The sequence below is a fragment of the Pteropus medius genome, unplaced genomic scaffold (genome assembly GCF_902729225.1).
Source record: "Pteropus medius unplaced genomic scaffold, Ma_sr-lr_union100, whole genome shotgun sequence".
NCBI classification, from domain to species: domain Eukaryota; kingdom Metazoa; phylum Chordata; class Mammalia; order Chiroptera; family Pteropodidae; genus Pteropus; species Pteropus medius.
In genome coordinates this window covers 25,193,451-25,203,338 of record NW_024342471.1, presented here as the reverse complement: position 1 = coordinate 25,203,338, position 9,888 = coordinate 25,193,451, and the positions used below count along the sequence as shown (strand labels likewise).

General features: G+C 53.5%; 1 protein-coding gene across 1 annotated transcript in view; it reads right to left on the bottom strand.

Moving 5' to 3' along the window:
• The window catches only part of ZNF831 (zinc finger protein 831), an 87,753-nt gene that overhangs the window by 37,280 nt on the left and 40,585 nt on the right, over positions 1 to 9,888 (bottom strand). The window contains exon 4 of the mRNA XM_039863737.1: positions 5,263 to 5,414. Coding sequence (XP_039719671.1) covers positions 5,263 to 5,414 — 152 coding nt within the window. The remainder of the gene's footprint in view (positions 1 to 5,262; positions 5,415 to 9,888) is intronic.

The window sequence follows — 9,888 nt, the reverse complement described above, 5'->3', positions numbered from 1 at the left end:
TCACCACCGGGAACCAAAATTTTATAGTAAATAGTAAAGAATTAAGGACTTTGAGAATTTATCTTGAAAAGCAACAAAACCAAAAGCTCTCCTTATCAGATCCCTCTTGTTCATTTGTCACCTAGTCTGATGCCGCCCATGGGTATGAATCGACCCAATGGTCACTCCCATCAACTTCATGATTTCACTTGGCAATCAATATATATTATACTGTGAAAGTTACTCTGAAGGGCAGAGATGGATGTTAATGGTAAGGAGAGAGAGAGAGATTGACAGAGAGAGAGAGACAGAGAGAGAGAGGGAGGGAGAATTTTCAGCAGTTAACTAGGGCAGGTCTTTACCTCATGACAATCATTGTCTCCTCAGACAACCTCCGACCGGGGTGTCAAGAAAGAACGTTTGGATCGTAAGGTCTTAGATGTTTGTTCTCTTTGTCACATTTAGTGACTTGACATCTAAGAACCCTTTTTTACCGACCCCTTCGATGAGGCAGCTTGAGTCACCGAGATCAAATCCACCGGACGCCATACCTCAGACTCGATATCGAAGTGGACATGCGCGAGAAAGGACGTTCTCTGAAATATCACGCTCCTGTCCAGTCACAGCCCCTTCTATCCCGGGATGTCTGCTAAGTCAACTCTATTTGATATCTGAAAAGAAGCTTCCAGCTCCCCCCACCCCCTTGCCGGAAACTTAGATGGGGTGGACCACTGAATTTAGGTTAAAAAAAAACGACACAGTTCTCAGGAGAGTCTCAAAAACTCCAATCACTATAAAACCTTATAGATTAGGTCTTTATCCTTCATAACTCCTCTGGCCTTCTGCTTACAGATGACTTCGCTGCCAAGCCATCTGTTAATTCAAATGATTAGCACCAAGCTATCGGAATAGTTTAAAAGAGAGGGAAATTAAGCATCCTTTTAAAAAATGTTTTTTAATAACATCCTCTCTCTCATCTTCATAAATTATTGACAGGAAGATTTTCCAAAAATAAAGAAGACAAAGAACCAGCTATAACATCCTACTTCATCCCCTGGACACAGGTATTCCTGGCTACTTATTTTCAAATGTTTTCTTGGTTCTAGTTGGCCAAATGGATCAGGGCCGACGGGTTTCCCTACCTTGTAACCCCCTCCCCGCAAAGGTTACCATCAATCTCTTTGTTGGATTTTATCGAGTCTTCCCAAGTAAGAGCCCCTCAGGTCCCCCAAAGCAGATCACCCTATCATTGTCCTGCCAGAGAACACAGGTCTGCTTCTTTAAAAATATACACACTTGCAGGCACTCACTAACGCGTACGCACACGCATACACACACACACACACACACACACACACACACGGTGAGGTCAACTCCCTCGCTGAGAAGCCAGCTCTGATCTCTCCACCCAACACCCACCAGGTCAAAGGAGACAAGGGGTCATTTGTGAGTAGCGGACGACCAAGGCCCGGCTCAGTTCCTTTGAAGTTACAGCACTTTGTCTTCAGACACCCAACCTCTCAGAGTGCCTGTCACTCTACTGTGACATATCGGTATTGGCAAGTGGTGGCAACATCAACCCCCACCCCCTCTGATTTCCAGGCGGCGTTGATTCTAAGGCACTCTCCCGCCCGGCAGCACCAGAGGGTCCGTCATGGTCATGGTCTGTCCACCCCGGCCTGCTGGCTCACCCGCCAGCGCCCCCGCTCCCCTGACACTTAAATGCGAAGCAGGGCGTGATGAACGTTCCCTGGGCCAACGCTGAGATCACACCCCGGGCCTCACATCTGAGTTCTTCCTATTCGCAAGGGAGGGAGCCCTTTGAAATGGGTACCAGTGACCCAGGCCTCTGCTCAAATAATAAACATGAAGACACAGACATTTGTCACCATTCCAGGCTGTTGCTACCACGTTCCTACCTACGCTGCGAGGGCTCCGCTCCCAGGGAGAATTTCAACTATGGGTTTCGTTTCCGATTCTGTTTTTCTGTTCAGGTCTGGTTTTATCCAGCACCCCTCAGCACCCCCCACCCCAGTTTGCACTTCAGATTCGGGTACGAAAGTCGATGTTGAAATGAGCCGCATACAGAGTCGGGGTTCTCCCAGCACAGCGGGGCCGGGGGTGAGGGGAGTCTGAAGATGGCCGGTCCACGTGGGAGGGAGGGAGCAGGGCCATTCACCCCGCGGCTGAGGGGAGCTTTAAAGGGAAGAAGGGGTGAAGAGGACAATGGAATTCAGAGGCTTTCCAACTGGCCTCTCTGTCCCCACAGAGGTCCCCGGGGTCACCATGAGTGGCACATGTGCAAGTTAGGGAGAGGCTCCCACTTCCACTGGGGGCCTGTGGGAAGACGCCCTATAGGAGGAGGGGACAGACGTGGGGGCTCCACAGCCAACGGGCAAGGCCAGACAAATGGGATGGTGGCTGGATTTCAGCCCCTACTAGCACAATCCATAATCCACATGCAGAGGCCCCACCCACCCACCATCCAGTCCACCCCTGGGCCTTCTTCCTAGGGAGATGCTAGTGAGTCCCCAAGCCCAACATGCCCATCTTAGGACTGAAGCTACCTGTAGCCTCTTGGGAAAACCTTCCCCCAAGTGCAGAGCATGTCCTGCGGATGGCGGGTTGAGTGATTCCGTTTTAATGTTCATGTGTCGACGTAGGTTTAAAATAGAACTTTTCTACCTAAGAAAAGAACTTTTCTACCTAAGAACTTTTCTACCTAAGAAAAGAACTTTTCTACCTAAGCCGCTTGCACACGGTAAGCGCACGGACGCTGTGCACCATGCACGCTGAGTGTCCACGTGTGCCGCTGTCTCTTTCACCTGGAAACACATTTTGAGAACACTTCCACTGATGTGGAGACAGGAGGAAACTTGTAAAAATGGAGGAGAGGTTGAATGGTGGTCCCCAAAAAAGATACGTCCCAGTCCTAACCCACAGGACCCGAGGCTGTGACCTTCCTCGGAGAAGAGGTCTTCGCAGATGTAATTAAATTCTCAGGATTAGATGACCCTAGACTTAGGGTGAGCCCGAAGTCCAGTGACAAGGGTCCTTACAAGAGCGAGGCGGAAGCACAGGGAGGAGCCCACGTGAAGACAGAGCAGAGATTGGAGCGACGCAGCCACAAGCCAGGGGGGCCGGGGCAACCAGAAGCTGGAAGGGGCGGGAAGGGTCTTACTCCTCGGATCCCCAGACGGAGAGAAACATGTGATCCCCAGAACTGCAAAAGAAAGTAGGTTTTTGTTGTGTGAAGCCACCGAGTTTCTGGCATTTTCTTCTGCAGGCCTAGGAAACTAGTCTGGACGGTCCCCAGCAGAAACGTGGCTCCCAAGTCCCCCACGGGGCCCAGGGCGCACCGGTCCACCTGGGTCGAGTCTAACTCCCCGTCCTCAGCCCTGAGCCTCACCTCACCACGCCCAGTACGCAAAGCCTCTGCTCCGGGCTCTCTGCCCTCGAATTCCACAAGTCCCGTCTCTCCCAAGAACCCGCCCCCCCTGGGCTCCTCTCTCAGCGATGACCCTGTCCGCTAAACGACGGGGACCGTCATCACCGCGCGGCCCAGCCTCGCTCGGCACTCCGCATATGCGGTCTGTGCGTGAGCCTGCTTGCAACGCTCGGCCGGCAGTAACGGCCGATACCTGCCATCGCTCTGGAGTCCGCAAAGTGCTCGCCACACACGGTCTCTCGCTCGACCTTCGCTCACGTCCCTCCCCGGGTCGGTAAGAGCTATGTCGACAGCCCAGTCGTATGGACACCTCATTCCGAGGAGGCAGCTGACCCGCCAGGGTCATTCCCAATGGGATTCGCACAAAGGGTGTCTGTGTTCACCTTGCCCCGCATCTGTCGAAAGCGGGGCTCTGCTTTCTATCCCCTGCGGCGCATAGCATGGCGCTACGGGGTATAAACACGGAGGCCGAGGCGAGTCTCCAGGGGCCTCTTTAAGGTGCTGGCAAGAGAGCTGGGGGGAAAGCTGATGGTTGGGACAACTAGCAGAGTCCCGGTGGGTTCTGCTGGATTGTGTCGAAAGGGGTGCCGTCACCCGAGCACATCCCAGTGGGCGCCCCCATCAGCTGTGTCGATTTGGGAAGGAGGGAGTAATGGAGGTGAGCATCATGGCCACAGAAGACGAAGGAAGGGCAAAGCCGGTTCCATGACCGTGCGTGCGCCTCGCCCCCGCCCCACTCACCCCAGCCTCTCCCACGGGACCTGAACCCCACGTTCCTCGGAGAGGTGCTTTTCCTTCCACAGCTGGCCATCCCACTGAGCAAACAAACGCCTACTTCAATTTAAATTCTCACTGAGGAGCAAGACCAGTCCTACTAGATAGGGGGTCGGGGGCCGGGGGGTTGGGATGGGGAGCACGGAAGTGCCATGTGCCTGTAGGGGACACTGGAGCCATGCAAAGGTGGAGGAGGAGGTGTCTGGCCGACTGTCCTTAGGGGCCCAAACTTCAGACCTCAGACAGAACCCAGGGTCAGCCTAGGAGCCAAACAGACAACAATCAGCCATAAAAGGGTGTTAATTCGGTCACTGCTGGCCAGATGGGACCCTACAGCCTTTTCACAGATGGTCATCTTCTCCGGGCAACACCCTGCAGGCGAGGCTAAGACTGGGCTCGTTGCTGCCGGGAGAGGCGGGGAAGGCGGGGGAAATCGAGATCCAGAGAAGTTAAGCACTTTGCGCTGGTTGCCCAGTGATTAGAACAGAAAATAGCCCTTGTTCCGGGAAGCGGCCCCATTAGTCCAGCCTCTATTTATCTCCGAGGCTGATGAAGAGGGCTTACCGCCTCCCACGTAAGCGATGTTCCCGGCCACTCTCACACACAACTGCTCGTACTTCTATTCCGTGTGGACTCTCGAGCCCGTCCACTGACCTACTTTAGCCTCGCAGTGGCCCTGTGCAGAGGGTAGAGTGACCCTCCGTTTCAGAGATGGGGAAAGGGGGCGGCGCCGAGAGCCCTGACTCACGTCCTCTGGGTCCTGCGGGGAATGTGGACCTCACACGCGCGGCCAGTACTCGAGGATGTTTGTCGACGTCTCGCTATCGGGTCCCCAGCCAGTCTCGCTGGGTGCGCTCACCCGTTACCCTGTCCGCCGGTGCAGCGTCACGCCCACCGTCTCACAAATGTCACGCTTTTGCCATCATCCTGCAGGCGTCTGTCCCCCCGCTGAGCTTCGGGCTCCCGAGGGCAAGGATGGCTGTCTCTCGCTCATCCTGCATCCCCAACAGCCTGGTGCCTCTTGGCGTCCGGTCTGGACTCACCTCCCAGGAGAACGTTACCTGCCGTTTCTGAAGATGCCCGCCCGAGGATCCCGTGTGGATCCGGCCCCTTGCGTGGAGGAGGGGGCCAGTCCTTCCTCAGCACCCAGAGTGGCTTGCGCAGTCTACCCGCTCTCAGCTGGACGCGGCTCTGCAGGACACTCCCTCTGTACCTGTGAGACAGAGAAGCACACGTTCCGTCACCTGCCTCGGGAGCACGTGCCCAGAAGCCTGCGCACACAGTTCCAGAAAAGCGACGCTCAGCCAAGAAAACCCAAGCCTCCGTGGGGCGCCTGGGAGCCCCACATCTTGTCAGCTCTATGAACGCCCTGTCCCTTCTGACGTGGGAATGATAATAGGACCTACGTCACGAACACGTGGTTGGGACCAACCGAGACGGTACTTACAAAACGGTTCCCATGCCACTCAGCACGCAACAAGTGCTTCACGAAGGTCCCTTGCGGTAGCTAAATTCCAAACCGGATGGTCTTACTGCTTAACAGACAGGCCGTTAGAGCTTCACCGCGATGGAAATGTTCCATAATCTGCACGGACCAGTGTAGTAGCCACTAAACTGTCGAGCACGTGCAACGAACTTAATGTGTCTGAGAAACCGAGTTTCACATTTTATTTCATCTTAATGAACTTAAATACCCTCACATGGACAACTGCCGCCCTGGACAATGCAGGCTCGAAGGGTCTTCTTTGAGCGTCACAGGCTTCCCATCTAGAAAAGCCTTTCCAGATTATCTAGTCTAATCTCCAAAACCAAGTATTCACATCCCAGTAGGCAGGCATGATGACGGCCGGGAAAGAAAATTCTAGACCTCCCGTTTATAGTCACTGTCCACTGGCCTTCCTTATGTCTACGCTGCATGCCCTTTATAGGGCACATAATCACCGGTAGAGTAGAACGTATGTGTCATTTGTAAAATGAACGGTCATGCATTTATTAGGCCGCAGGCTCAAAACCTTTTACTGATAAGGATGTGTGACTAAAACCGGACCAGCACCCTAGTCTAGTGCCCCCGTGTTGCAGGCGACGGAACTGAGACGCAGCGCAGCTGCGGTGCTGCCTGTGATGTGAAACCCCGGGGCGCAGGTGGGAGCTGGCCTCGGGTCCACTGCTCTGCGTCACCTTGTAGAGGTCACTGTGAGGGGGCAGCTCTTTGCCCCACTTCAAGCTGCCTGGTCGCAAAGACTCCCTACTCTTCACAAACCTCGAGTCGCAGGAACCCTATGCCCGTGACGCTCTTCAGAACTACCTGGCCAGCTGGGGGAGGAAGGCGCGGCCACCGCTGGGCCATGTTCCCTCCTCGTTCATCTGAGCCGCCGCCTCCGACAGCCAGTCGCAGTCCCGTGATCGCCAGGGCTGCTCGTGGACTTTTAAATGAGGTCTGCAGAGCGGACGCAGTGTCCTCTTGGGCGCCGATTTTTACAGCGCCCACAGTGAGAAAGTGGCTTTGTGTTCATCTTTTCCGGCGTGTGTGTTGGGAAAGGCTCCTCTTCCACGACGCCCTGGCCCCCTGGCCTTGGGCAGGAGCTGTCAGTCCCTGGGGACGCCTGCCTTGTTCTTTGAAGCAGCCCATCCCTGCTCGTCAAGACCCCAAGGTGACGAAGGCACTATCTGAGCCAGAGTCGAAAGCCACAGGACTGCCATTTTGGTCATCGCAAACCCCTGAACCAGTCAGGGCTCCTGCTGGGCCTGGGCAGAGTGTGATTTCAAACTGCAGGACAAGGGAGGAAGGAAGATGGGGGGTCACTTTTGCCCCCAAGTCAGTGGGTGACTGCCACACGCACGCAGGGGTTAAGAATGGCACAGCTTGAACTGCAAGGTTTCGCTTTGGGAAAATGTACAAGTCACTCCACACGATGAAAATAACTCGGATCTTGCTGGGAGTGTCCGGCCCCCAAATTCAGACCTCATTACGGTGGAATCTGGACCCCTTGGCCCTCGGTGGGGGCCCAAGTGGATCTTGGCATTGTCTTCGAAGTAATATTTTGTTCAGTCATGGGCAGGGGCTGTTTCTTCCTCTCCTGGGTTCTCCCAGACACCATGCGAGCATGCAGCCCCTCCTGGGGATGGACCACCCCAGGAAGGAACAGCTGGGGCGAAGCGGGGGCTGCGTCTCGCCGTCACCAGCCACACCAGGCCTCCGGCCACTCAGCAGGTGCGGTGAGCGCCGCGCACCCTCGCCGGGGGCTGCACGTCTACACTCGGGGCCGGAGGGTTGGCTACTAACGGCTCACGCTTACCCCCTCCTCTCGCGGTCGCCCTTGCTGGATAAGAGCCGTCTTGCCCGGAGAGACCAGGAAAGGCCCTTAATGATTGACTATCTGTCGCAGGACAGGACAGGACAGCTCAGTCCCTTCGCCTCGGAGCGGGTCAGGCTCCGTGGTGTATTTCACACTCCAGAGCTCCCCATGGCCTCGGGCGGGGCTGGACGCCCAACGCCAAATCTTGGCTCCGGTCTTCGCTCGCCCCGTTAGGAGCCGCCTGAGGACCCACCCCCCGGAACTCCCCGACTCGGGCTCTGCTTCGGGGGAGCACAGCCTCAGGCGCGCGACGCGAGCATTTTCCTTTCTCCCCTTTTCCGTCCCAGTCACCTGCTCCTCCCGAGGACGCTCGCTCGGGCTCGGCTGGCGAGCGCCCGTCAACGTGCACCCGCGCTCATCGGCATGTGGCGTCGCTTTGGTGCGTGACGCGAAACCACAGAGCTCTGCTTCTTCTCTCTGCATTTCTACTCAAGATTGTTTATAAATCAATCTAGAGTTCCATATTCATGTCTCATCTGCTGCTTTTAGCTGGCCTGTATGGTCCTTCACTATTTTTTTTTTTAATAAGCTACCATGTAAGGTCCAAATTTTAAATCTGACTCCTACACTGATGAAACATTGCTATGATATATTTGCTTATAGACCTCGCGGAAAACTCATCAGAAAAAAAAGCCACTTCACCTCCTGTCAGCTCCAGCAGCGACACGACCAGCTGGCTGGCCAAGGTCAAGAGCCCAGGGGGCACTCGTGTTGGCCGGAGTCTAGTGGGAGGCTCATGAAAGGAGCAGGGTGAGGTTTCCGTCATGCTTCCCGATGCTGTTTAAGCCGCTGCCCGCCCCGCCTCCTCCTACCGCACCCCGCCCCGCTCTCCCAGGAGAGGGTCTTACAGGCTTACACGCCTGCCTCACGCAGGCTCGTCCTGGAGAAAGAATGTGTGGTCTGTCATATTATTCCTCTCCTTCCTCTCCTGATCCCATGACAAAGGGAATGACAAAGCAAAGCGACCCTTCGTACCCCACCAGGAAGAGCCCGGGACCATGGCCAAAGCTTTCGGTGCCGTGGTGAATGTGACGAAGGTCTCAACCACGTGTAGTGGTGGCCATCGCATCTCCAGATCCGTGTGTCCATCTCACTTCAGAGACCGTGCTCTCATTGCCGACGGTGAGATTCAGTGAACAGGTAAATTGTGTCATGGCAAACGTGAGCAGACACATGCCTCAGACAGACGAACGTCCGCTTTGTAAGGAAAAACAGCCACAGTCAAGAAAACTATGTTCTCAGGGTCCAGGTGTTTCTCTTTCGCTGTCCCCTTCGATGGTGAACGTGCATTTTAGGGTTTACAGAGCACCCTCCTCCATGTAACCTCCCATCTCCTCCCTGCTCATTCCAATTCGCTTGAGACTTCACGATTCATTGTTTCATTTGTCACAAGCTCTCTAGAACGAGTCTCTGGGTGTTGGATGCTTCCAACAGCACTGTGCACAGTTACACATTAATCGATAGAATCCAATTCCATGGTCCAGCGCCTGCTTTGGGCATGGCAGAGACAGATTCTGTGAGCGCGCGGAATCTATGCCTCTAGTTAATGTCAGGGCAATTAGGCACCCAAGTATGAATTTTCTACATTTTTCCATTTGTAATCTGAAAATGGATCCCGCATTTTCTCATCCTTTCCTTTGACTCATGTACTTTCATTAATGAAAACAGCCATTTTCATTACAGTGTGGTATTTGGAGTTGACGATCAACAAAGAAATGAATGAAATCGAATGGAGGGCCCAAAAACCTAAGTATAAGTGGGAAGTTGAAAAACAGTGAATAAGTGAGGGAAAAAGGTGATTCATCCAGGAGTCTGCAGGCTTTCTGTATAAAGTTTCAGATAAGAAATGTTTTAGACTTTGCAGAATACATGAAATCTCTTCCACATATTCTCTATTATATGTGTGTGTGTACACACACACACACACACACACACACACACACACACATCTTTTTAAAAATGTAAAAACCACATCTAGTTCTCAAGAGCCTACAAAAACAGGTCAAAAGCTAAATTTGACCCATGGTCCATGTTTTCTATATGGACAAAAATTCATTCTTCCTTCCGTAGAGAAAAAAAGATAGAATATATTTTTATATTTGTGACTCTGGGAGATCGAGAGTGAGGACAGATTTCTTAGACAAGACCAAAAAGTAATAACTACAGAGGAAAAGGTAGCTCCATTTCACTACGACAAAATGACAACTTCCTGATGACAAGAGAATCATAAACAAGGTCAGAAAATAAGACGCCTGTTTCCCACGGTAGAACGGACTCGTCGCTCCGAGTGACTACCACCATATTCGCCCTTATACTAAAAACAACTAAAAA